We start from the raw sequence: 26977 nt of genomic DNA, 5'->3' as shown, positions 1-26977 counted from the left end.
TCGATAAAGTACCGCATTCAAAATATACCATAGACGGCTCAATATACCAGATTGTCGGCCAAAGCAACTAAGACCCCTAGTAAGTAGGCGTTTTTGCCCATACAAAAGTATTTCTTTAATAACTTCGACAATTTTTATCTGATCGCAACCAAATTTTCAGGAATCATAACTACTATAGTTATTATTATATATGCTAAAATTCGCAACTCTAGCTTTAAAACTACGCTTGTTATTCGATTTTTTTGATTTGCGGGGGCGGAAGTGGGCGTGGCAAAAATTTGAAACAAACTTGATCTGCGTGCAAACATAACAAATGCTGTCGAAAAAATTATAGCTCTATCTCTTATAGTCTCTGAGATCTAGGTGTTCATACGGACAGACGGACAGACACACAGACGGACAGACGGACAGACAGACAGACGGACATGGCTAGATCGTCTCGGCTGTTGACGCTGATCAAGAATATATATACTTTATAGGGTCGGAGATGCCTCCTTCTACCTGTTACATACATTTCCTGCCGGCACAAAGTTATAATACCCTTCTACCCTATGGGTAGCGGGTATAAAAATTGTGGTTTTGTGCTTTTGCAGATCAGAGAAGTCAAAGTACAAGTATGTTATATTAAGTTTTCGTTAGTGATGCTTGAAAGATAGAGATTGGTCATAATTATATTTACGTTGTCCGCTGTCAATTATTATTACAATTTCTACCCTCTGCACTATTGTCGTATATACTACTATGGTAATTAAAATTCCGCAAAATTTGTATTCGCAAATTCATCAAGAAAATCTTTACTATCTCTATTTTGGTACGCTTAACTGTTAAAAATATCAATGTACGCATATGAATATCGATAAATAAAATTAGCAGTGCATTAACATTAACATCTGCACTGCACATAATTATGTTAACTAACATTTAATATACACAGTTGCGAATAAATACTTAAAACAGAACGACGTGTTTTATTTTACGCTTCAGCCAAGACTTTCTTGCCGAACCAACTCGGTTCAACAGGTTATGGGCCCAGGCACGGCTTGGTAGTGAAGTGCGCGGTTACGAACTGTGGTGAAATTATAAAGACATTCGCAAGGAATTGTGGTGTGACGCAAATAGCAAAATGAGTGCGATGTATCAAATAGAAAAGTTGAGGACAACAATTATGATGCTTGGAGCATCCAAATGAAGAGTGTGCTGATACATGCAGAGCTATGGGATGTTGTGTCCGAGGATCCACAAGAAGGCGCAAGCGAAGGCGCCAATAGGACGGCAATGGATAAGAAAGCATTGGCCATGATCATGTTGAGTGTGAAGACATCACAATTGAGTGCTATCAAAAGTTGTATAGCAGCACGTGAAGCATGGAATAAGCTGAAAGAGATCCATCAGCCAGTGGACCTGTACGTAAGGTTGCGCTTTACAAAAGGTTGCTCAACTTACGCATGACGGAGGGTCAAAGCATGACAAGTTTCATAAATGTGTTTTGTGAAATTGTCGATCAACTCGCTGCGGTTGATATACAGTTAAATAATGAGCTACAGGCCATTATATTGCTTTCAAGTTTACCAGAAGAGTTTGACAATTTTGTAGTCGCCATAGAGACGCGCGACATTCTGCCTTCTATTGAAATTCTGTGTATCAAGCTGAAGGAAGAAGGAGAACGAAGAAAAAGTGTAGAGACGCAAAGCAACACGGCGGTCGCTTTTTCTGCGATGCACAACCAAAGGCGCCAGACAGACGCCAAGAAGAAGAAGCACACAAACGTTGTCTGTTTCAATTGCGGCGTAAAAGGGCACTTTAAAGCGAATTGTCAAAAGAGATCGGTAAAGCAGGACGCAAAAGCGAAAGATGAAAACAAGCAGTGCAGTTTGTTAAATGCATTGATGCAAGCAGTTTTTCCAAATCAAACTGGTGTTTGGACAGTGGCGCAACGAGCCACATGTGTTGCGATCGGCAGATGTTCACGAAGTTCGCAGAACATAGCGAAATGATTAGATTGGCAGACGCAGGTTCCTTGGAAGCCAAGGGCAAAGGTGAAGTTTTGCTAAAAGCAAAAGTATACATTAACATTGCTGAATGTATTGTATGTGCCAAAGCTGACGAGTAATTTTATATCCGTGAGCACAGCAGTGGCAAATAATTGCGTCGTACATTTCGGGCCAAAATGCAAAGATTTCACAACGTGGTGAAATAATTCTGGAAGTTAACAGAACTGGAAGTCTGTATACGGTTGAGTCCGAGCCTAACAGATGTTACGCTGCCGTTAAGGCTGATGCAAAACTGTGGCACAACAGATACGGACATGTTAATTACACAAGTTTGCTGGAGATGTCAAAGAAAGGATTGGTACGTGGGATGGAGAAATTGATATGCCATCAGTTGCCTCATGCAAGACGTGCATGATGGGCAAAGTTCATGTGGAACCTTTTCAAAGGCCAGTGAAAGTCGTGCACAATTGTTGCTGGAACTAGTTCATACAGACGTATGTGGACCATTTGAAGCGAAGTCTCTTGCAGGATCCAGATATTTCTTGACGTTTATTGATGACTGCTCGCGGCGTATCTTCGTGTATTTCCTGAAGGGCAAAAGACGAGGTCTTTGACAAGTTCGTGGAATTCAAGAATTTGGTAGAACGGCAAACCGGAAAGAAGCTTAAATGTATTCGGAGCGACAACGGTCGGGAATATGTTAACAACAAGTTCAATAACTATTTGAAGAGCAATGGTATTGATCGGCAGCTGACAGTGCCATATACCCCACAACAGAATGGAGTTGCCGAAAGGGCAAATCGCACGTTGGTGGAAATGGCAAGATGTCTATTGGTGCAGTCAGGACTAAGTCAGACATTATGGGCAGAAGCAGTAAATACGGCTGTGTATTTACGTAATCGTGCGGCTACACGAGCGTTGCCCAATATGACGCCTATGGAAGCGTGGACTGGTAAGGTGCCAAGTATAAGTCACTTAAAAGTTTTTGGTTCCGTTGCAGTTGCACTTGACAAGGGGCATCATAAGAGCAAGTTCGCAGCAAAGGGCAAAGAGTATCGCATGGTCGGATATTCTATGCAGGCGAAGGGCTATAGATTATATGATGCGGAGTCAAACCTGGTGATCGAGAAACGAGATGTCGTATTCGATGAGCTCAGTGGCCTACAGCAGGCAAGTGACAGCGACGTAGTACTTGACATGCAACCGGCAAGTCAATGGCAATCTTCAAATTCAGACGATGAAGATGATAACCAGCTGGGATCGGGTGATGACCACGACGAAAGCGACCCAGAACTTGAAGCTACAAACGAAAGTAGCAGCAATGAATCTTTTGAAAGTGCAAAAGACATGGAGATAGTGGAAGCTAATCCGACAGTACGAATTGGTCCTGGCAGACCAAAGATCATGAGAACGGGCAAGCCTGGACGCCCAAAGAAGATCTACAATATACTGGGAGCGATGGTTACAGACGAGGTAACTATTCCGTCATCGTACGACGAGGCGATCAACAGTAAACACGCAGCGCATTGGCGTGAAGCAATGCAGAAGGAGCACAAGGCTTTGATGACAAATGAAACATGGCAGCTTGCAGAATTGCCAAAGAACCAGCGCGCAATTGGCTGCAAATGGGTTTTTAGTCTAAAGCGAGATGCGTGCGGCCAGATTCAACGATTTAAGGCAAGATTGGTAGCGAAAGGATGTTCGCAGCAATATGGTGTCAACTACAGTGAAACGTTTTCACCGGTATGCAGACTAGAGAGTATGCGTTTGGTCTTAGCGTTGGCAGCAGAGTTGCAATTGTATTTGCATCAAATGGATGTATGCACGGCATATTTGAACAGCGATTTGAGAGACACGGTCTATATGAAGCAACCGCAAGGGTTTGAAGACGACAACCAGGCTGGAAAGGTTTTATTGCTCAAGAAGGCGCTATATGGATTGAAGCAATCAGGAAGAGAATGGAACTCGATGCTAGATGGAGTTTTGCGTAAACTTAATTTCGTTCCATGCGACAATGAGCCCCGCTTGTACAAACAAGAGACAGGAGGTAATCTTTCACTAATACTAGTATATGTCGATGATATTCTTATAGCCTGCAAGTCAAAGGAGGATTTGAACAACATTAAGGCAGCCATATCTAACGCATTTGAGTGTGTTGATAAGGGCCCATTGGAGCTTTTCTTGGTATGGAAATCAAACGTGATGGCGAGCTCGGCGAGATAACTTTGGGTCATACACAGTACATCAAGGATCTACTACGAAGACATGGTATGGAGAACTGCAGAACGGCTGCGACGCCGTTAGAAGCGGACATCAAATGGCATGCGGTAATGACCAATGTCAGCAAGTTGATTTGAGGTCATATCAGTCAACAATTGAGAGTTAATGTGGTTAGCTCTTACGACCAGACCTGATATTTTGCATTCAGTTGCAAAATTGGCTCAGCGGAATAAGGATCCGCATGTGGAGCATCTAACAGGAGTGAAGCATGTGTTATGATATTTAGCTTCAACGTCGGAGTTTCAGCTACACTACAGCAAGTGTGGAAATGCGTTTGAAGGCTATGTCGATTCGGATTGGGGCGGCGACCAGAGTGACCGGAAGTCATATACGGGCTATGTATATTTTCTTGGAGGTGGTCCGATATCCTGGAAATCGGAGAAGCAACGGAGCGTAGCGCTTAGCAGCACAGAAGCTGAGTACATGGCGTTATCAACAGCATGCAAAGAGGCGATTGTTATGCGCAGACTTATAGTCGAAATTGGTTGCGGCGTAGAGGACACCCCAACAGTAGTTCACACTGACAATTTAAGTGCGCAACAACTGGCAAAGAATCCAGTGCATCACTCGAGGGCAAAACATATTGATATAAGATATCATTTTGCGCGAGAAGTAGTAAGTGAGGACAAATAGTTTTGAAGTATGTTTCAACGAATGATATGGTCGCAGACATATTAACGAAGAATTTGTCAAAGCAGAAACATATACATTTCATAAATTTGTTAAAATTGAAGTAATATTTGTAAATATGCTTACATTGAGGAAGAGTGTTAAAAATATCAATGTACGCATATGAATATCGATAAATAAAATTAGCAGTGCATTAACATTAACATCTGCACTGCACATAATTATGTTAACTAACATTTAATATACACAGTTGCGAATAAATACTTAAAACAGAACGACGTGTTTTATTTTACGCTTCAGCCAAGACTTTCTTGCCGAACCAACTCGGTTCAACATTAACAATTAATTTGTATACATTAATTAAATCTAGCAGGTATCTAATACTCTAGTATACTGGAAGCTAATTTTTTTGTTAGTAATAACAAATCAATTTAATGTGACCTACTAATTCAAATCCAGTTTCTAATTGTTCTAGAACGTGTGTTGTGAGCTGTGTTCAAAGCTCGATTTAAGACAAAGATCGAAGTAATTCGCATCATAGTTTAGCGCAATTCGATTCATTCGAAGTTTAACTGTCGCGCGATCAACACATATTTTGGAAAACAGAAAGAAACTCAAATAAATCATATACAAAGTATTGCTGTTTTTTTTGAAGATGGAGATTCTAAATCAGTTGATTAAACTAATGAGTACATTGCTGGTAATTGTGTTAGCTCTATCTACTCCGCTGTTACTATTAGCCGTAATGTTATCAAAAATCGTAGAATGTTTCAAATATAAATCCCCCAAGAGTATCATCGGCGAGGTGGCTGTGGTAAGTGCTTAATTGTTTTGAAAATTATAATATTGGTATTAAAAATGAATTGATTATTAAAAATCTATTTATTATGAGGTATCGCTTGGAACTGTGCAGCATTGAAATACAGTTCTATATACTAAAGCTAACGCATATTTATAAATATGCAATCGAAGTGCGATTAAAAAATCCATATATATAAATCATTGATATAGCGATTGATTTAATATATAGGTATGGACGAAGCTTACGAGGGTACACAGACAAGATTATTTTCTTTATAGGGAAATTTTTATGAATTCATATTAATCTAGTTGTTATATCATTATTTATATATTACAGGTTACCGGGGCTGCTCATGGACTAGGTCGGGATATAGCATTGGAACTGGCCAAACTCGGATGCCATGTAGCCGTGATAGATATTGACATAAATGGCGCCAAGGAAACCGTAGAAAAAATTCACCAGATTTCCAGAGTTAAGGCAAAAGCTTATAAGGTTAGAGATATTTAATATGATAAGAAAATTAAGTATAATTAAATTGATTTGTATTCAAGGTGAATGTAACCAGTTTTACTGAAATAACTGATCTTAATGCTAAAGTTACACGAGATCTTGGTATGGTTACAATTCTAATCAATAATGCGGGTGTTCTGCTGCTGCGTAATCCTTTAGATCCTGCACCGGAGGATGTGCAACGAATGATTGATGTTAATTTGACTTCGCACTTTTGGGTGAGTCAAAGGATTGATACAAGTTTTGTATTTTTGGTCAAGTAATTAGATACTTTTTAATACATGTAGACGAAGACTGTGTTTCTGCCTACAATGAAGAGGTTGCGAAAGGGAAACATTGTTACCATCAGTTCAGCGGCGAGTAAGTGTTGCTTAATCGGTATATGGGTAATTCCATGACAGAATTTGTTCCGTGCGAGACTCTTTACATTGAAAATAATATAAACTGAAACAATTTTGAAAATAAGAAAAGTTTATTTTTATAGCTCTAGATAAGTAATTTAGTTAGAGCTAAGAATGGTTTTGGAATTTTCTTTCTGTTTTATTTCCTGTTGTGATAATTGCAAAAATTAACCAATTCGTACACAAAACCAAAAAATGAACGAAAATTTATATTTTATCGTAAAACAGAATAAGTTCCTAAAATCAATCTTAGCTCTAAATATAGTGCTCATCTAGAGCTTTAAAATTGTTTCAGTTTATGTTATTTTCACTGCAGTACACTGTAAATAGTCTCGCACGGGACAAATTTCGTCATGGAATTGCCCATATGTCTAATTTGAAGAGCTTTTTATACCCGCTACCCATAGGAGAGAAGGAAATGTATGTATCAGGTAGAAGGAGGCATCTTCGACCCTATGAAGTATATATATTCTTGATCAGCATCAATAGTCGAGACGATCTAGCCATGTCCGTCTGTCTGTCTGTCCGTCTGTCCGTATGAACACCTAGATCTCAGAGACTATAAGAGATAGAGCTATAATTTTTTCGACAGCATTTGTTATGTTTGCACACAGAACAACTTGTTTCAAATTTTTGCCACGCCCACTTCCGTAATTATACCCGCTACCCATAGGGTAGAAGGGTATTATAACTTTGTGCCGGCAGGAAATGTATGTAACAGGTAGAAGGAGGCATCTCCGACCCTATAAAGTATATATATTCTTGATCAGCGTCAACAGCCGAGACGATATAGCCATGTCCGTCTGTCCGTCTGTGTGTCTGTGTGTCTGTGTGTCCGTCCGTCTGTCCGTATGAACACCTAGATCTCAGAGACTACGAGAGATAGAGCTATAATTTTTTTTCGACAGCATTTGTTATGTTTGCACGCAGATCAAGTTTGTTTCAAATTTTTGCCACGCCCACTTCCGCCCCCGCTAATAAAAAAATCGAATAACAAGCGTAATTTTAAAGCTAGAGGTGCGAATTTTGGTATATATAATAATAACTATAGTAGTTATGATTCCTGAAAATTTGGTTGCGATCAGATAAAAATTGTGGAAGTTATAAAAGAAATACTTTTGTATGGGCAAAAACGCCTACTTATAAGGGTCTTAGTTACTTTGGCTGACAATCTGGTATATTGAGCCGTCTATGGTATATTTTGAATGTGGTACTTTATTGATATACCAAACATACCATTTGGTATATTTTTAGTATTTTTAAGTATTTTCGGTATATTTTCAAAATGATACCGCAATATTTTGCCTTTATTAAAAATGGGTAGTGTAGGTATCTCACAGTCGAGCACACTCGACTGTAACTTTCTTACTTGTTTTAAAACTAGAGCTGCGAATTGTATATAATAATAACTCTAGTATTTATGATTTCTGAAAATTTGATTGCGATCAGATAAAAATTGTGGAAGTTATTAAAGAAATACTTTTGTATGGGCAAAAACGCCTACTTACTAGGGGTCTATGGTATATTTTGAATGTGGTACTATATCGATATAACAAATATACCATTTGGTATATTTTAGTGTATATGTATTATTGCTATATTTAAAAAAATACCGCAATATTTTGCTTTTATTCAAAATGGGTAGCGGGTATCTCACAGTCGAGCACACTCGACTATAGCTTTCTTTCTTGTTTTTAATTATTTCTGTGTTAAATTGCAATAAATCCAGGTCTCTTACCCTATCCCTATCATACCACTTACACTGCAACCAAATTTGGTGCTACCGGTCATATGAAGGCATTACAATTGGAATTAGCTGTAGAGAAGCAACATGACATCCATGTCACCACGGTAATGCCAATGTTTCTGGACACCAACGATGAGGTGTCTGACCTTGCCAACATTAGCAAGCTGAACCGACTGTATCCCCTGATTAAAGGAAAAACGGCAGCTCGTCGGATAGTTAAGGGAATGCTCGCTGGAGAGAGAGAAATAAAGATTCCATTCATAGTGGATATTTTGTATCGCATTTTGACGTAAGTTGTGAATGTTTGATAATGATATTGGAATTAATTTAAATTATTTGCAGCTTACTTCCACTCAGCTGGCAGGAGAGACTGGTTCTTTTATTTGCCTCTAATATGTATCTGACGTATAAAGCAATGAGCTCGAGTGCTAAAGTCCCCAAACAGTGATTTGACAATTTAACTTTGGATCGGATTTCAGTGCATAATAATGTTTATCAATTATTTTTAATTCCGTGTATCTCAGAGTCGAGCATATTCGATGGTAATTTTTTTGTTTTTTTTTTGGTTATCATAATATTTTTTTTACAATAATTATAAAAATGACCTGCATCATAAACGCCATTGACTTCTAAAATAATAAAAAGTGTTAGAATACATTTGTGTTATAAGCAAAGTAGCTATCTACAGCTATCGTGTTATGCTCTACTTTTACCTTTAGACTTGCTCTGAGTTAATATGAATCATTTTATGAAACTGTGTGCTGACACATACTTTCGGCTACAGAAAGAATTAAAAAAACTTTTAGCCGTGTTACTTTGAATATGGAGAGACAAAATCAGTTTATTATATTATTGACTGCATTGCTGATAACTATGCTAGTTTTATTTAGTCCGCTGCTACTAATATTCATAATTTTATCAAAAATCTGGGAATGTATCATTTGCAAACCCACCAAGAGCATCGCAGATGATGTGGCTGTGGTAAGTACCCAATTCTTTGGAAAATTATAAACTATATACATAACTTTATTGTACTTATGTTCATATTGTTTATCATGAATTGTTGTTAATCGTATTTGGAAAAATAATATGAATTTAAAAGTTTGTATGGTGCGGTATGAACTTTGTACAACTAAAACACGGCACGAAACTGTAGTAATTTTTTTTTCATTATAAATACTTGACAAATTTTTTCATTTTATATTTTATAGGTGACCGGGGCTGCAGGTGGATTAGGTCGAGCTATAGCACTGGAACTTGCCAACCGCGGTTGTCACATAGCAGTGGTGGATGTTAACATAGAAGGCGCTGAAGAAACGGTTAGACAAATTCACGAAATATCCAAAGTAAAAGCTAAAGCCTAAAAGGTAATTAGAAGACTCTAATTTGATAAGAAATTAAATTAATTAATTTGTTTTGCGTTCAAGGTAAATGTTACGAGTTTTGCTGAAATTACTGATCTTAAGACAAATGTTGAGCAAGAAATTGGTTCGGTTACTATTCTCATCAACAATGCGGGTATTCTGTTGCACAGTAAACCTTTGGATCCCGCTCCAGAAGATGTGCAAAGGATGATTGACGTAAATTTGACATCACACTTTTGGGTGAGTTGAATGTTTGTACGAGTATGTATTGGCCTAATAATTATAGACGAAATTTGCTTTTCTGCCCACAATGAAGAAATTGCGGAAGGGAAACATTGTTACCATCAGTTCAGTGGGAGGTAAGTATTTTTACCCGCTACCCATAGGGTAGAAGGGTATTATAACTTTGTGCCGGCAGGAAATGTATGTAACAGGTAGAAGGAGGCATCTCCGACCCTATAAAGTATATATATTCTTGATCAGCGTCAACAGCCGAGACGATATAGCCATGTCCGTCTGTCCGTCTGTCCGTCCGTCCGTATGAAAACCTAGATCTCAGAGACTATAAGAGATAGAGTTATAATTTTTTTTCGACAGCATTTGTTATGTTTGCACGCAGATCAAGTTTGTTTCAAATTTTTGCCACGCCCATTTCCGCCCCCGCAAATCAAAAAAATCGAATAACAACGTAACGTAATTTTAAAGCTAGAGTTGCGAATTTATTTATAGATAATAATTACTCTAGTAGTTATGATTCCTGAAAATTTAGTTGCGATTAGATAAAAATTGTCGAAGTTATTAAAGAAATACTTTTGTATGTGCAAACACGCCTACTTACTAGGGGTCTTAGTTGCTTTGGATGACAATCTGGTATATTGGGCCGTCTATGGTATATTTTGAATGCGGTACAAAATCGATATACCAAATATACCATTTGGTATATTTTTTAGTATTTTGCAGTATATTTGGTATATTTTGAAAAAGTACCGAAAAATATTTTTCTATTTTTCAAAATGGGTAGCGGGTATCTCACAGACGAGTACACTCGACTGTAGCTTTCTTACTTGTTCAGCTTCATGTAAGTGTTTTTCGATCAGAATGTTTTTGAAATTTGCATTAACTTTCAATTGATCAATGTAGATGGGGCAGACCCCATGGCCTATAATACCGCTTACACTGCGAGTAAATTTGGTTCAACCGGTCATATGAAAACACTTCACTTGGAGCTAACTTTAGAGAAACAGCCCAACATAATGTAACCACGGCAATGCCAACATTTTTGGACACCAACAATGAGATGATTGAGATTATCCATGCTTATGCGGGACAAAAACTGATTCCCGTGATTAAATGAAATGTGTAAATTTAAATAATGTGCTGTATATTGTTTATGCCTGGCAAAACATGTAGTAAACAAGTGAGTAGAAATGTATGTCTGAGAGTAATCGACAATTTGCGCTATTGATTAAGTTTAATATAAACAAGTGCATTTAGTGTTCTACTAGTCTTAAATGATACAGGGTGCTATGAATAGCTTCAACTACTCAAATTGTGGTTTTGTGCTTTTGCAGATCAGAGAAGTCTTAAGTTTTCGTTAGTGATGCTTGAAAGATAAAGATTGGTCATAATTCTATTTACGTTGTCCACTGTCATTTATTTTTTACAATTCCCACTCATTAAAATTCCGCAAATTTTTATTCGCAAATTCATTAAGAAAATCTTTACAATCTCTATTTTGATACGCTTAACAATTAATTTGTATACATCATTTAAATATGTAGCAGGTATCTAATACTGGAGTATACGTGAACTAATTTTTTAATTTATTCTTATCCATGATTTAAATGATTAATTAAATGTAGCAAGTATCTAATACTCGAGTATACTTTGAGCTAATTTTTTTAATTTATTCTTATGCTTGATTTAAATGATTAAATAAAGATGTTAGTAATAACAAATTAATTTAATGAGGCGTACTAATTAAAATCTAGTTTCTAATTTTTCTAGAACGTGTTTGAACACAGCTCGATTTAAGCCAAAGGACGAAGCAATAGGCATCACAGTTTAGCGCAATTCGATTCATTCGAAGTTTAACTGTCGCGTGATCAACACATAGTTCGGAAAATAAAAAAACTAAAACATGAAGATGGAGATTCAAAATCAGTTGATTAAACTATTGGCTACATTGCTGGTAATTGGTTTTGCTCTATCTACTCCGGTGTTACTATTAGCTGTAATTATATCAAAAATCGGCGAATGTTTCAAATATTAATCCCCCAAGAGTATCATCGGCGAGGTGGCTGTGGTAAGTGTTTAATTGTTTTGAAAATTATAATATTGGTATTAATAATGAATTGATTATTTAAAATATACCTATTATGAGGTATCGTTTAGAACTGTGTACCATTGAAATACAGTTCTAAGTATAAAAGCTAATACATATGGGCATTTCTGAAAGTCGCGAACGTACGTTCGTACGAGATAAATTAAAAAAATAAAATCGAAAACAAACGTTTCCTGAAACTTTTTTTTTACTCTTCGATAGCATTTGTTTAGCTCTTTGGTTAGTGTAAATTATGGGGCTTATCGATTTTTAATTTTCATAATATTGTCAGAAAACATGCTTAATACAGTAAAATGCAAAACTCTGCGAATTGAGACGGAATATTTTAAAGAAATAACTTTACTTTTAAAGTCTACTCCCAAGAAAATATCTCCATTTATTTATTTTTAATTTAATTAAGTTCCGATTTTTCCATGTTGTTTTATTTATTAAATTTTTATTTTTACCACAACTTTTTTTTATTAATAACTTCATATTTCATAAAAACAAACGGATTTAACTCAATTTAATGTGTCTAATAACATTTAAAAGCAAAAAAAATAAATTTTTATTAAATATGAAAAATGTACTGAAATTTATTAATAGCAAGAAAAATATGTAATAAATAATAAGTAATAATTAACAAGTAACTGCAAACGACATAGTTTTCAAAAACAAAAACAAAAAAAAAAATTTTTTTTTAAATCCATGCAACGCTAGTAAAAATCGACATAGGATTATAGGTAAGGTCGCGAACGTAAGCTACTTTGACAATCAATAAAAAAAGATTGGTTTGAGTAACCCCAACGATTTTTTATATTTAAAATATATATACCAAAATAACTTAACACGCGAAGTTTCATTCACCTGCTTGCACTTAATGCGAAGCAATTACAATAAAATGATGTTTTCGGTCGCGAACGTACGATTTGAACATAGATAAGAAGCAAAATAAAATAAACAGTTAATTGAACATTTTTTCGCTCACTTTGCATTTTTTATCTAATTATTGGATTGCTATTAAGAGATTTGGTAGAAAAAGAGCAAACATATCATATGTTTTCTTTGTGAAATAATAAAACATAAAATTGCATACAAAAGGAGCTGAAAGTGAAGTTTGCAGGCAAATTTTGTTTATAAAAACAACGGAGATATGCTACGGATCCATTGTATTATGAAAATTTGGATATTTCTTTATGACATTATACAAAAAAATACGATGAATGTGAAGGTTTTTTTTTTCGGTCGTGGTTTACCATTTTTTGAGAATTGCCCATATTTATAAATATGCAAGCGAAGTGCCTACAGCGATTAAAAAACCCATATATATAAATCATTGATATAGCGATTGATTTAATAGGTAGATATGGACGATGCTTACGAGGGCACACAGACAAGATTATTCTCTTTATTGGGAAATTAGTTTGAGATTTATCACCATTAAGTTTTTTTGAATTCACATTAATCTAGTTGCTATATTATTATTTATATTATATATTACAGGTGACCGGGGCTGCTCATGGACTAGGTCGGGCTATAGCATTGGAACTGGCCGGACTCGGATGCCATGTAGCCGTAGTAGATATTGACATAAATGGCGCCAAGGAAACCGTAGAAAAAATTCACCAGATTTCCAGAGTAAAAGCAAAAGCTTATAAGGTAATTAGAGATATTTAATATGATAAGAAAATTAAGTATAATTAAATTGATTTGTATTCAAGGTGAATGTAACCAGTTTTACTGAAATAACTGATCTTAATGCTAAAGTTACACGAGATCTTGGTATGGTTACAATTCTTATTAATAATGCGGGTATTATGCTGCTGCGTAATCGTTTAGATCCTGCACCGGAGGATGTGCAACGAATGATAGATGTCAATTTGACATCACACTTTTGGGTAAGTCAAATGATTGATACAAGTTTTGTATTTTTGGTTAAGTAATTATATACTTTTTTATTACATGTAGACGAAGACTGCGTTTCTGCCCACAATGAAGAGGTTGCGGAAGGGAAATATTGTTACCATCAGTTCAGCGTCGAGTAAGTGTTGCTTAATCGGTATATGTTTAATTTCAAGAGCTTTTTATACCCGCAACCCATAGGGTAGAAGGGTATTATAACTTTGTGACGGCAGGAAATGTATGTAACAGTTAGAAGGAGGCATCTCCGACCCTATATATATATTCTTGATCAGCATCAATAGCCGAGACGATCTAGACAGACGAACATGGGTCTGTCCGTCTGTCTGTCTGTCCGTCTGTCCGTATGAACACCTTGATCTCAGAGACTATTAGAGATAGAGCTATAATTTTTTTCGACAGCATTTTTTATGTTTATGTTTCAAATTTCCGCCACCGCAAATCAAATAACAAGCGTAATTTTAAAGCTAGAGCTGCGAATTTTGGTGTATACAATAATAACTATAATATTTATGATTTCTGAAAATTTGATTATGATCAGATAAATTGTGGAAGTTATTAAAGAAATACTTTTGTATAAAACTCCTACTTACTAGGGCTTTTAGTTGCTTTGGCCGACAATCTGGTATATTGTGCCGTCTATGGTATTTTTTGATCATGGTACTATATCGATATAACAAATATACCGTTCGGTATATTTTTAGTATTTTTATAGTATTTTCGGTATATTTTGAAAATAATACCGGAATATTTCGATTTTATTAAAAATGGGTAGCGGGTATCTTACAGTCGAACACACTCTGTAGCTTTCTTAATTGTTTTTAATTATTTCTGTGTTAAATTGCAATAAATCCAGGTCTATTACCCTTTGCCTATCATACCACTTACACTGCAACCAAATTTGGTGCTACCGGCCATATGAAGGCATTGCAATTGGAATTAGCTGTAGAGAAGCAACATGACATCCATGTCACCACGGTAATGCCAATGTTTCTGGACACCAACGATGAGGTGTCTGACCTTGCCAACATTGCCAAGGTGAATCGACTGTATCCTCTGATTAAAGGAAAAACGGCAGCTCGTCGGATAGTTAAGGGAATGCTCGCTGGAGGGAAATAAAGATTCCATTTATATTGGATATTGTGTATCGCATTTTGAAGTAAGTTGTGAATGTTATATGATATTAGAATTAATTAATTAATTTAAAATTACTTGCAGCTTACTTCCTCTCAGCTGGCAGGAGAGACTGGTTCTCTTATTTGCCTCTAATATGTTTCTGTCGTATAAAGAAAACAGCTTGAATGCTAAAGTACCCAAACAGTGATTTGACAATTTAACTTTGGATTAGATTTCCGTGCAAATCGGAGAATAATGGTGATCAACTATTTTTAATTTCGGGTATCTTAGAGTCGAGCATATTCGATGGTAATTTTTTTGTTTATCGTTTATGATATTATACGATTTTACAATAATTATAAAAATGACCTGCATCATAAACGCCATTAACTTCTAAAATAATTAAATGTTTGAATACATTTGTGTTATAAAAAAAGTAGCTATCTACAGCTATCGTGTTATGCTCTACTATTACTTTCGGCTTGCTCTGAGTTAATATGAATCATTTTATGAAAATTTGTGCTAAGCGCAGTAGAGGTAAGTGCTATAATGTATCGGCATTCGAGTCTTAAGTCTTGCGTGATTAACACATACTTTCAGCTACAGAAAGAATTAAAAAACTTTTAGCCGTGTTACTTTGAATATGGAGAGAGATCAGTTTATTAGATTATTGACTGCATTGCTGATAATTATGCTAGTTCCATTTAGTCCGCTGCTACTAATATTCATAATTTTATCAAAAATCTGGGAATGTATCATTTGCAAACCCACCAAGAGCATCGCAAATGAGGTGGCTGTGGTAAGTACCCAATTGTTTTGAAAATTATAAACTATATACATAAGTTTATTGTACTTATGTTGATATTGTTTATCATGTATTGTTGTTAATTATATTTGGGAAAATAATATTGCTATGAAATTAAAAGTATGTATCATAACTATAATGTATCGGCATTCGAGTCTTAAATATCGCATGATTAACTCATACTTTCGGATACAGAAAGAATTCTAAAACTTTAAGCTGTGTTACTTTGAAGATGGAGAGAGAAGATCTGTTTATTATATTACGCACGAAACTGTAGTAATTTGTTGTGTAATAAACACTTGGCAAAATTTTCCATTTTATATTTTATAGGTGACCGGGGCTAGCATTGGAACTTGCCAAACGCGGTTGTCATATAGCCGTGGTGGATGTTAACATAGAAGGCGCTGAAGATACTGTTAGACAAATTCACGAAATATCCAAAGTAAAAGCTAAAGCCTATAAGGTAATTAGAAGACTCCAATTTGTTCAAAATGAAATTAATTAATTTGATTTGCGTTCAAGGTAAATGTTACGAGTTTTGCTGAAATTACTGATATTAAGACAAATGTTGAGCAAGATCTTGGTTCGGTCACTATTCTCATCAACAGTGCGGGTAATCTGTTGCACAGTAAACCTTTGGATCCCGCTCCAGAAGATGTGCAAAGGATGATCGACGTCAATTTGACATCATACTTTTGGGTGACTTTTTTGTTTGTACAAGTATGTACTGGCCTAATAATTAAATATATGTACATATCATATACAGACGAAATTTGCTTTGAGAAGACTTTTTTAAGTTAACGTAGACTTGTATTATGAGAAGGTATATTACCCTTGCCATTTAATACTGCTTATTCTACATCAAAATTTGGTGCCACCGGACATATGAAGGCGTTGCGAATGGAATTAGCTCTAGAAAAACAGCATAACATCCACGTCACCACGGTAATGCCATCGTTTCTGCTCGCTGGAGAAAGGGAAACAAAACTTCCATATTTTGTAGATACCTTACATCTCATTTTGAAGTAAGTTTTGAATGGCTAAGAATAGTATTGAAATAATTTGAAATTGTTTCCAGATTACTTCCGATCAATTGGCAGGAGGGACTGATTCTCTTAACTACCTCTAAAATATTTCTTAAATTTAAAAAAAATTTCACTTAAATGTTTGACTTCCCACTTCCCCCTGACTTTGCTGGAAACACTAATACACTCGTTAAATGTCTGCTAATTTGACATTTAGTTAAACGAATTATTCAAAATTCTATTAGTTTTACATGCAATGGTAGGTGCTTAAGAATAATTGGATGTCTCACATAATGGCTAAATAGCTAAACAAGCACCATGTAAAAAGAATACTAAAAAATGCAACCCCCAAATTGTTACTAAAAGATATTCCCATGTTATTCCTATTTATTCTTGTTATTATTATTTGTAAATTTACAAAACCAACAACAGCATCGTTGGTGAGGTGGCTGTGGTAAGAATTTTAAATTGCTTTGGTCGTGAATCTAATAAATCAATAAATTAGTGTTGATGAAATCTTACTCCGTAAACCAAAAAATAAAATCTTGTTATAATACCAATTTGTTGTAAATTGAGATATTTGTTATCATCATTTAAAACAAATTTGCGTTTTCACAATTTTTTTAACAAGTGTCATAGTTTAAAGACTGATCATTATATGGATCACTGCAGAAATTTCACCTGCTTCATCCAAACTTATTAACATAACGATTGCTTTTTATACCCGCTACCCATAGGGTAGAAGGGTATTATAACTTTGTGCCGGCAGGAAATGTATGTAACAGGTAGATGGAGGCTTCTCCGACCCTATAAAGTATATATATTCTTGATCAGCGTCAACAGCCGAGACGATATAGCCATGTCCGTCTGTGTGTCTGTCCGACAGCATTTGTTATATTTGCACGCAGATAAAGTTTGTTTCAAATTTTTGCCACGCCCATTTCCGCCCCCGCAAATCAAAAAAATCGAATAACAACGTAACGTAATTTTAAAGCTAGAGTTGCGAATTTATTTATAGATAATAATTACTCTAGTAGTTATGATTCCTGAAAATTTAGTTGCGATTAGATAAAAATTGTCGAAGTTATTAAAGAAATACTTTTGTATGGGCAAAAACGCCTACTTACTAGGAGTTTGTTGCTTTGGATGAAAATCTGGTATATTGTGCCGTCTATGGTATATTTTGAATGCGGTACTAAATCGATATACCAAATATACCATTTGGTACATTTTTAGTATTTTTGTAGTATATTCGGTATATTTTAATAAAAATACCCAAAATATTTTTCTTTTATTCAAAATGGGTAGCGGGTATCTCACAGACGAGTACACTCGACTGTAGCTTTCTTACTTGTTCTTTTATGAAATGAAGAAACTGCGAAAGGGAAACATTGTTACCATCAGTTCAGCTTCATGTAAGTGTTTTTCGATCAGAATGTTTTTGAAATTTGCATTAACTTTCAATTGATCAATGTAGATGGGGCAGACCCCATGGCCTATAATACCGCTTACACTGCGAGTAAATTTGGTTCAACTGGTCATATGAAAACACTTCACTTGGAGCTAACTTTAGAGAAACAGCCCAACATAATGTAACCACGGCAATGCCAATATTTTTGGACACCAACAATGAGATGATTGAGATTATCCATGCTTATGCGGGACAAAAACTGATTCCCGTGATTAAATGAAATGTGTAAATTTAAATAATGTGCTGTATATTGTTTATGCCTGGCAAAACATGTACAAGTGAGTAGAAATGTATGTCTGAGAGTAATCGACAATTTGCGCTATTGATTAAGTTTAATATAAACAAGTGCATTTAGTGTTCTACTAGTCTTAAATGATACAGGGTGCTATGAATAGCTTCAACTACTCAAATTGTGATTTTGTGCTTTTGCAGATCAGAGAAGTCTTAAGTTTTCGTTAGTGATGCTTGAAAGATAAAGATTGGTCATAATTCTATTTACGTTGTCCACTGTCAATTATTTTTACAATTCCCACTCCTCTGCACTATTAGCGTATAGCCTACTGTATGTTCATTAAGATTCCGCAAATTTTTATTCGCAAATTTATTAAGAAAATCTTTACAATCTCTATTTTGATACGCTTAACAATTAATTTGTATACATCAATTAAATGTAGCAGGTATCTAATACTCGAGTATACGTGAAGCTAATTTTTAAATTTATTCTTATGCTTGATTTAAATTATTAAATAAAGAATTTAGTAATAACAAATTAGTTTAATGAGGCCAACTAACTAAAATCAAGTTTCTAATTGTTCTAGAATGTGTTTGAACACATCTCGATTTAAGCCAATGATCAATGTAATTCGCATCAGAGTTTAGCGCGATTCGATTCATTCGAAGATTAACTGTCGCGCGATCAACACATAGTTCGGAAAATAAATAAAAAAGTTTTGCTGTTTTTGTTTTTGAAAATGGAGATTCAAAATCAGTTGATTAAACTATTGGTTACATTGCTGATAATTGGTTTTGCTCTATCTACTCCAGTGTTACTATTAGCAGTAATGTTATCAAGAATCGGCGAATTTTTCAAATATAAATCCCCCCAAGAGTATCATCGGCGAGGTGGCTGTGGTAAGTGTTTAATTGTTTTGAAAATTATAATATTGGTATTAATAATGAATTGATTATTAATAATATATTTATTACGAGGTATCGTTTGGAACTGTGTACAATTGTAATATAGTTCTAAGTATTAAAGCTAATACATATTTATAAATATGCAAGCGAAGTGCCTACAGCGATTAAAAAACCCATATATATAAATCATTGATATAGCGATTGATTTAATAGGTAGATAGGGCCGAAGCTTACGAGGGCACACAGACAAGATTATTCTCTTTATTGGGAAATTAGTTTGAGATTTATCACCATTAAGTTTTTTGAATTCACATTAATCTAGTTGCTATATTATTATTTATATTATATATTACAGGTGACCGGGGCTGCTCATGGACAAGGTCGGGCTATAGCATTGGAACTGGCCGGACTCGGATGCCATGTAGCCGTAGTAGATATTGACATAAATGGCGCCAAGGAAACCGTAGAAAAAAATTCACCAGATTTCCAGAGTAAAAGCAAAAGCTTATAAGGTAATTTGAGATATTTCATTTAATAAGAAAATTAAGTGTAATTAAATTGATTTGTATTCAAGGTGAATGTAACCAGTTTTACTGAAATAACTGATCTTAATGCTAAAGTTACACGAGATCTTGGTATGGTTACAATTCTTATTAATAATGCGGGTATTCTGCTGCTACCTAATCGCTTAGATCCTGCACCGGAGGATGTGCAACGAATGATAGATGTCAATTTGACATCGCACTTTTGGGTAAGTCAAATGATTGATACAAGTTTTGTATTTTTGGTCAAGTAATTAGATTCTTTTTAATACATGTAGACGAAGACTGTGTTTCTGCCTACAATGAAGAGGTTGCGAAAGGGAAACATTGTTACCATCAGTTCAGCGGCGAGTAAGTGTTGCTTAATCGGTATATGTTTAATTTCAAGAGCTTTTTATACCCGCCACCCATAGGGTAGAAGGGTATTATAACTTTGTGCTGGCTGGAAATGTATGTAACAGGTAGAAGGAGGCATCTCCGACCCTACATATATATTCTTGATCAGCATCAATAGCCGAGACGATATAGCCATGTCCGTCTGTCCGTCTGTCCGTATGAACACCTAGATCTTAGAGACTATAAGCGATAGAGCTATAATATTTTTTCGAGAGTATTTGTTATGTTTGTACGCAGATCATGTTTATTTCAAATTTTTGCCACGCCCACTCCCGCTCCTGCAAATCAATAATAACAAGAGTAATATTAAGGCTAGACGTGACAATTTTGGTATATACAATAACAACAATGGTGTGACAATTTGTGATTCCTGAAAATTTGGTTGCGATCAGATAAAAATTGTTTAAGTTATTAAAGAAATAGTTTTGTATGGGCAAAAACGCCTTCTATGCAGGTGTTGTATGTAAGCGTATACGTATATACACGCTCGCCTCTATATTTGTATCTGTATGCATAGAGGCACTGCGCTAGCACTATTGGTAGAGTGCAAGCATATTCGTGTTGTGGTACTCGGGGAACTCGGGTTCGAGCCCGCTCGAGGTACAAATTTTTTTTAATTGTATTTACAACAATTATAAATAAAAATTGTGGATTTTATTAAAGAAATACTTTTGTATGGGCAAAACCGCCTGCTATGTATGTATTGTATGTATGCGTATCTGTATGCATAGGGGCTTCTTAAGCAATGCGATAGCTCAGGTGGTAGAGTGCAAGCCGAGCATGTTGTGGTTCGAGCCCGCTCGAGGTACAAACTTTTTTTTTTTTAACCACCCGGTCGGTGGTGCTCGAGTTCAAATCCCGATCGAGAATACATGCATATTTATTTTTAATATTTTGAGATTATTACCGTAATATTTTGCTTTTATTAAAAATACGTAGCGGGTATCTAACAGTCGAGCACACTCGACTGTAGCTTTCTTGCTTGTTTTTAATTATTTCTGTGTTAAATTGCAATAAATCCAGGTCTATTACCCTTTGCCTATCATACCACTTACACTGCAACCAAATTTGGTGCTACCGGGCATATGAAAGCATTGCAATTGGAATTAGCTGTAGAGAAGCAACATGACATCCATGTCACCACGGTAATGCCAATGATTCTGGACACCAACGATGAGATGTCTGACCTTGCCAACATTACCAAGATGTATCGACTGTATCCCCTGATTAAAGGACAAACGGCAGCTCGTCGGATAGTTAATGGAATGCTTGCTGGAGAGAGGGAAATAAAGATTCCATTTATATTGGATATTTTGCATCGCATTTTGAAGTAAGTTGTGAATGTTTGATAATGATATTAGAATTAATTAATTAATTTAAAATTATTTGCAGCTTACTTCCTCTCAGCTGGCAGGAGAGACTGATTCTCATATCTGCCTCTAATATGTTTCTGTCGTATAAAGAAATCGGCTTGAATGCTAATGTCCCCAAACCGTGATTTGACAATTTAATTTTGGATTGGATTTCAGTGCAAATCGCATAAAAATGTGGATTAATTATTTTTTATGTATCTAAGAGTCGAGCATATTCGATGGCAATTTTTTTGTTTATCGTGATATTATACGATTTTGTTTTTACAATAATTATAAAAATGACCTGCACCATAAACGCCATTGACTTCTAAAATAATTAAATGTTTGAATACATTTGTGTTATAAACAAAGTAGCTATCTACAGCTATCGTGTTATGCTCTACTATTACTTTCGGCTTGCTCTGAGTTAATATGAATCATTTTATGAAAATTTGTGCTAAGCGCAGTAGAGGTAAGTGCTATAATGTATCGGCATTCGAGTCTTAAGTCTTGCGTGATTAACACATACTTTCGGCTACAGAAAGAATTAAAAAACTTTTAGCCGTGTTACTTTGAATATGGAGAGAGAAAATCAGTTTATTATATTATTGACTGCATTGCTGATAACTATGCTAGTTTTATTTAGTCCGCTGCTACTATTATTCATAATTTTATCAAAAATCTGGGAATGTATCATTTGCAAACCCACCAAGAGCATCGCAGATGATGTGGCTGTGGTAAGTACCCAATTCTTTGGAAAATTATAAACTATATACATAACTTTATTGTACTTATGTTCATATTGTTTATCATGAATTGTTGTTAATCGTATTTGGAAAAATAATATGAATTTAAAAGTTTGTATGGTGCGGTATGAACTTTGTACAACTAAAACACGGCACGAAACTGTAGTAATTTTTTTTTCATTATAAATACTTGGCACATTTTTTCATTTTATATTTTATAGGTGACCGGGGCTGCAGGTGGATTAGGTCGAGCTATAGCACTGGAACTTGCCAAACGCGGTTGTCACATAGCAGTGGTGGATGTTAACATAGAAGGCGCTGAAGAAACGGTTAGACAAATTCACGAAATATCCAAAGTAAAAGCTAAAGCCTATAGGGTAATTAGAAGGCTCCAATTTGACGAGAGTTGATATTGATTAATTTGATTTGCGTTCAAGGTAAATGTTACGAGTTTTGCTGAAATTACTGATCTTAAGACAAATGTTGAGCAAGATCTTGGTTCGGTTACTATTCTCATCAACAATGCGGGTATTCTGTTGCACAGTAAACCTTTAGATCCCGCTCCAGAAGATGTGCAAAGGATGATTGACGTCAATTTGACATCACACTTTTGGGTGAGTTGAATGTTTGTACGAGTATGTATTGGCCTAATAATTAAATATACATATCATATATAGACGAAATTTGCTTTTCTGCCCACAATGAAGAAATTGCGAAAGGGAAACATTGTTACCATCAGTTCAGTGGGAGGTAAGTATTTTTTAACATGAGAAGACTTTTTTTAAGTTAACATAGACTTGTATTATGTGAAGGTATATTACCCTTGGCCTTTAATACTGCTTATACTGCATCGAAATTTGGTTCCACCGGCCATATGAAGGCGTTGCGAATGGAACTAGCTCTAGAAAAACAGCATAACATCCACGTCACCACGGTAATGCCATCGTTTCTGGACACCAACGATGAGATTTCTCAGATGGTTCACGCAATTAAGGCGAATCGAGTGTATCCCTTGATTAAAGGGAAATCGGCAGCTAATCGCATAGTTCGGGGAATGCTCGCTGAGGAGAGGGAAATAAAACTTCCATATTTTGTCGATACCTTACATCGCATTTTGAAGTAAGTCGAGAATGGTTGAGAATGGCATTGGAATAATTTGAAATTTTTTACAGCTTACTTCCTATCAAATGGCAGGAGGGACTGATTCTCATAACTACCTCAAAATTATTTCTTAAATTTAAAAAAAACTTCGTGTAGTACATAACACCATAGTAATTATTTATATAATATATAAGATATTTGAATGTTTGACTTCCAAATCTGCGTTTTTTTTTTGCTAGAAATACTAATAAATTTATTTTCAATCAAACGAATTACTCAGAATTCTATTAGTTTTATTTTAATACATTTAAGCAGCCATATAACATGTATAGCAGATTTATTTTATATAATTTTTGTAGTAACTCTTATTTCTTTGATAATCGATTTGGGAAAGTTTTTTTTCCAAAAGAGTTGTCCAAGCTCAAATCATTCGTAAGATTTGTAATTAACCCTAGTGATATGATAAATGCATTTATTAAAAATGACTTAAAAGTACATAAAGATGTCAAAGTTCTACACGAAATGGTAGGTGCTGGCTAAATAGCTAAACAGGCAGCCTTTATTAATTATTAATTTCTTTGCTAATAGATTTAAAGAAGTTTTTATAATTTGATAGATTAGAAACATTTATTTTATATCATAAATTTTTTTTTAATTTCAGTGTACAAATTTTGTAAATTGTAAATTAAAATACAATTGCAATTTATCTAGACACATTTCTTTGCAATACCAGAAAATGCTTCATAGACGACTTTGTTTGTGTCTGCAAAAAAATAATTTGAATAGTAGTTTTAAAACGAGTTTTTGCTAAAGAAGTTTGTTGTACACGTTCACCGAGAGTATTCAAATCGTTATCTAGCATGCCTCACACGATATTAAACTGTCGCGCAGTCAACATAACATTTTCGCAAGAAATCGCAGAGATAAATAATCAATTATTTTTAAAAGAGTTTTTTGCTGCTATTGCTTAGAAAATGGAAGCAGTTAATATGCTGATTAAACTATTGAGCACTTTATGTGCAATTCTGATTGTTTTGTCTACTCCGCTACTACTATTAGTCGCAATCTTAACCAAAATTTGTGAATGTTTCATTTGCAAATCCACCAAAAGCATCGCAGGTGAGGTGGCTGTGGTAAGTACGGAAATGTTAAGAAAGCTTCATTTAAGTTTATTTCGAGTGAATTGCTTAATTTATTGCTCATATGAATTAATGCTGCAATCAATGTGAGATAGATATGTAAAGATGTAAAAAAATTTTCAGCTAAAAATGTAAAGAATAATTTAAATACCATTGAAGTTACTTCCCACTTTATCTTTTAAGATTACTTTTAAAAAATATGAAAGATTTGAAGTTATTTTATTCTAATCCGAAATAATGAAGGTGACCGGGGCTGCAGGTGGATTAGGTCGTGCTTTAGCACTTGAACTTGCCAAACTCGGTTGCCATATAGCCGTGGTAGATGTTAACATAGAAGGCGCCGAGGAAACCGTTAGACAAATTCACGAGATATCCAAAGTAAAAGCCAAAGCTTATAAGGTAAATATTGCAGTCCAATTTTATGTGAATTATTAATAATTAAGTTTATTTTTTTATCAATAAATTTAATTGGGATTTTTAATTAAGGTGAATATTACCAGTTTTGCTGAAGTATCTGATCTTGAGGCAAATGTTGTGCGAGATCTTGGTTCGGTTACAATTTTTATTAACAATGCAGGCGTAATTTTGTTGCACAATCCTTTAGATCCTGAACCGGATGATGTGCAACGAATGATTAATGTTAATTTGACTTCGCACTTTTGGGTGAGACAAATGACTCGTAACGAGTATGTGATGGCTTTATAACTAAATGTTCATTAACGTTTACAGACGAAGGCTGCATTTCTGCCCACTATGAAGAGATTGCGCAAAGGACATATAGAAACCATAACCTCAGCGATCAGTAATATTACAATACTTTGTTTTTAAATGACTTTTGTGATAACTTTCATTTTCTGCAGGTCTATTTCCCTTGGCTTACAATACTGCTTATACTGCCAGCAAATGTGGTGCAACCGCTCATATGAAGACGCTGCGCTTGGAATTAGCTCTGGAGAAACAGAATGACATCCATGTCACAACGGTATTGCCAATGTTTCTGGACACCAACGATGAGGTCTCTAAACTTGGCTGTGCTATTAAGGCGAATCGAGTTTATCCCTTGATTAAAGGAAAAACGGCAGCTCGTCGGATAGTTAAGGGAATGCTCGCTGGAGAAAGGGAAATCAAACTACCATATATTTTGGATATATTACATCGAATTTGGAAGTAAGTTGACAATGGTTAATAAGGTTACTTTATTAATTTAAATTGTTTGTAGCTTACTTCCCCCTCAACTGGCAAGAGAGACTGTTTCTTTTGGTCACATACAAAATGTTTCAATCATTCTGTGAGGTGCAAGAAGAGTCGATGATACTTGGTGTATAACATTTTAATAACGTATTGGGATTGGTGAGATATTAATATCGAAATATACATTGTCTTGTTGCTAAACTGTTTGTTGTTCGCTCATTTTGTTTCTCTTGGGTGTCCAGTAACAGCTTATTGAAAACGGAAGAGAAAATACTTACTGAAAAATTAATTTTTCTATATGTGTTATATTTATAACTAATCAAAAATTGTTGTTGATCACAATTAGTGTAGTTGGTTTGCATTTCTGCATAAACTAATTGAGTTTGTTGTTGAGCTTGTCTGTCGACTAGGTTTTCATAAATGCACTATGTAAACTACGTGAAGAAAAATTATGAGTCTTTGGAGGTTTGCATTGAGCTTTGCAATAAAAAAATGCTTACAATTAACACGCATATAGCATAAAAACCGGAAAATTTACAGCGAACGCAATCTAATAGTCATTAAACTTGTTCACAGTCCAGATTGATCAATACATAGTAAAGATCGAACATATGTTATCTAGAAGACTCTAAGTAAGTTAAGTTATGCTATGTCAAGTATAATATATAAAGTTAATTAAACCATAGCGCTTTTTTGCCATTTAGACAATTAAGAAATTGATTTGTATGTGAGACTATTGATGGCTTCGCACAAAATTTAACTGATTGCAATTAAAATTTGCCTCTTGAGATATGCTTTAATGTTTCACCTATTCTGTAAACTAAAATGTTAAAAAGGCGATATACCTTTCATTTAATACTATATGTAATTTTAAATGGTATATATGATTGCAAAATTGTCTTTATATAGCCTACGAATCTCTGTCTAAAGAAGCAAATTCATTTCATTTCATTTCATTTCATTTCATTTCAAAAACATTTTAAAGATA

General features: G+C 35.0%; 5 protein-coding genes across 9 annotated transcripts; all 5 read left to right on the top strand.

The window, feature by feature from the left end:
- Window positions 1-5517: 5517 nt before the first annotated feature.
- On the top strand, window positions 5518-15373 carry LOC133837554 (estradiol 17-beta-dehydrogenase 11-like). 3 transcript variants are annotated; one of them, XM_062268353.1, is made up of 6 exons: window positions 5518-5715; window positions 6040-6195; window positions 6255-6431; window positions 6501-6573; window positions 8344-8650; window positions 15187-15373. In XM_062268353.1, the coding sequence occupies exons 1-6, from the start codon at window positions 5557-5559 to the stop codon at window positions 15290-15292; spliced, it is 978 nt and encodes a 325-aa protein (XP_062124337.1). In that variant the 5' UTR covers window positions 5518-5556; the 3' UTR covers window positions 15293-15373. The 3 variants fall into 3 exon arrangements, with proteins under 3 accessions (XP_062124337.1, XP_062124339.1, XP_062124338.1); XM_062268355.1 differs by lacking the exon at window positions 8344-8650 and adding an exon at window positions 14825-15127 and having other exon boundaries at window positions 5521-5715; window positions 15187-15342; XM_062268354.1 differs by lacking the exons at window positions 6040-6195; window positions 6255-6431; window positions 6501-6573; window positions 8344-8650 and adding exons at window positions 13552-13707; window positions 13770-13946; window positions 14017-14089; window positions 14825-15127 and having other exon boundaries at window positions 5547-5715; window positions 15187-15338.
- A 106-nt stretch (window positions 15374-15479) lies between these two features.
- Window positions 15480-23868, top strand: LOC133837555 (short-chain dehydrogenase/reductase family 16C member 6-like). Of its 3 annotated transcripts, none has more exons than XM_062268357.1 (6): window positions 15480-15883; window positions 22780-22935; window positions 22996-23172; window positions 23236-23308; window positions 23371-23677; window positions 23731-23868. In XM_062268357.1, exons 1-6 carry the CDS (start codon window positions 15728-15730, stop codon window positions 23813-23815), a joined length of 954 nt encoding a protein of 317 aa, XP_062124341.1. In that variant the 5' UTR covers window positions 15480-15727; the 3' UTR covers window positions 23816-23868. The 3 variants fall into 3 exon arrangements, with proteins under 3 accessions (XP_062124341.1, XP_062124342.1, XP_062124340.1); XM_062268356.1 differs by lacking the exon at window positions 15480-15883 and adding an exon at window positions 22391-22549; XM_062268358.1 differs by lacking the exons at window positions 15480-15883; window positions 23731-23868 and adding an exon at window positions 22276-22549 and having other exon boundaries at window positions 23354-23547.
- On the top strand, window positions 16028-20033 carry LOC133839489 (17-beta-hydroxysteroid dehydrogenase 13-like). Its single transcript, XM_062271079.1, has 4 exons — window positions 16028-16043; window positions 16234-16352; window positions 16412-16609; window positions 19878-20033. Exons 1-4 carry the CDS (start codon window positions 16028-16030, stop codon window positions 20031-20033), a joined length of 489 nt encoding a protein of 162 aa, XP_062127063.1.
- On the top strand, window positions 19885-21958 carry LOC133837558 (retinol dehydrogenase 10-B-like). The gene is made up of 5 exons (XM_062268360.1): window positions 19885-20034; window positions 20097-20273; window positions 20343-20415; window positions 21484-21790; window positions 21853-21958. The coding sequence occupies exons 2-5, from the start codon at window positions 20160-20162 to the stop codon at window positions 21956-21958; spliced, it is 600 nt and encodes a 199-aa protein (XP_062124344.1). The 5' UTR covers window positions 19885-20034; window positions 20097-20159.
- A 1167-nt stretch (window positions 23869-25035) lies between the features above and the next one.
- LOC133836695 (short-chain dehydrogenase/reductase family 16C member 6-like) lies at window positions 25036-25971 on the top strand. Its single transcript, XM_062267284.1, has 4 exons — window positions 25036-25197; window positions 25285-25461; window positions 25528-25600; window positions 25659-25971. The coding sequence occupies exons 1-4, from the start codon at window positions 25036-25038 to the stop codon at window positions 25967-25969; spliced, it is 723 nt and encodes a 240-aa protein (XP_062123268.1). The 3' UTR covers window positions 25970-25971.
- Window positions 25972-26977: the final 1006 nt, after the last annotated feature.

The sequence above is a fragment of the Drosophila sulfurigaster genome, chromosome 2R, assembly GCF_023558435.1.
Source record: "Drosophila sulfurigaster albostrigata strain 15112-1811.04 chromosome 2R, ASM2355843v2, whole genome shotgun sequence".
Classification (NCBI taxonomy): domain Eukaryota; kingdom Metazoa; phylum Arthropoda; class Insecta; order Diptera; family Drosophilidae; genus Drosophila; species Drosophila sulfurigaster.
Note: the sequence above shows the minus strand (reverse complement) of the source record. Positions and strands in the feature narration are given on the sequence as shown.

Excerpts from the sequence above, each read along its gene's own strand:
- LOC133837554 (XM_062268353.1), top strand. The coding sequence starts at position 5,557 with ATGGAGATTCTAAATCAGTTGATTAAACTAATGAGTACATTGCTGGTA. Across the intron at positions 5,716-6,039 it reads TCATCGGCGAGGTGGCTGTG|GTTACCGGGGCTGCTCATGG; the intron begins GTAAGTGCTTAA and ends TATATATTACAG. Across the intron at positions 6,432-6,500 it reads ATTTGACTTCGCACTTTTGG|ACGAAGACTGTGTTTCTGCC; the intron begins GTGAGTCAAAGG and ends TAATACATGTAG.
- LOC133839489 (XM_062271079.1), top strand. Across the intron at positions 16,353-16,411 it reads TAAAAGCTAAAGCCTATAAG|GTAAATGTTACGAGTTTTGC; the intron begins GTAATTAGAAGA and ends TTTGCGTTCAAG. Across the intron at positions 16,610-19,877 it reads TGACTTTTTTGTTTGTACAA|GTGACCGGGGCTGCTCATGG; the intron begins GTATGTACTGGC and ends TATATATTACAG.
- LOC133837558 (XM_062268360.1), top strand. The coding sequence starts at position 20,160 with ATGGTTACAATTCTTATTAATAATGCGGGTATTCTGCTGCTACCTAAT. Across the intron at positions 20,274-20,342 it reads ATTTGACATCGCACTTTTGG|ACGAAGACTGTGTTTCTGCC; the intron begins GTAAGTCAAATG and ends TAATACATGTAG. Across the intron at positions 20,416-21,483 it reads TACCATCAGTTCAGCGGCGA|GTCTATTACCCTTTGCCTAT; the intron begins GTAAGTGTTGCT and ends CAATAAATCCAG.
- LOC133837555 (XM_062268356.1), top strand. The coding sequence starts at position 22,391 with ATGGAGAGAGAAAATCAGTTTATTATATTATTGACTGCATTGCTGATA. Across the intron at positions 23,309-23,370 it reads TACCATCAGTTCAGTGGGAG|GTATATTACCCTTGGCCTTT; the intron begins GTAAGTATTTTT and ends TATTATGTGAAG. Across the intron at positions 23,678-23,730 it reads ACCTTACATCGCATTTTGAA|CTTACTTCCTATCAAATGGC; the intron begins GTAAGTCGAGAA and ends AATTTTTTACAG.
- LOC133836695 (XM_062267284.1), top strand. The coding sequence starts at position 25,036 with ATGAAGGTGACCGGGGCTGCAGGTGGATTAGGTCGTGCTTTAGCACTT. Across the intron at positions 25,198-25,284 it reads TAAAAGCCAAAGCTTATAAG|GTGAATATTACCAGTTTTGC; the intron begins GTAAATATTGCA and ends TTTTTAATTAAG. Across the intron at positions 25,601-25,658 it reads AACCATAACCTCAGCGATCA|GTCTATTTCCCTTGGCTTAC; the intron begins GTAATATTACAA and ends CATTTTCTGCAG.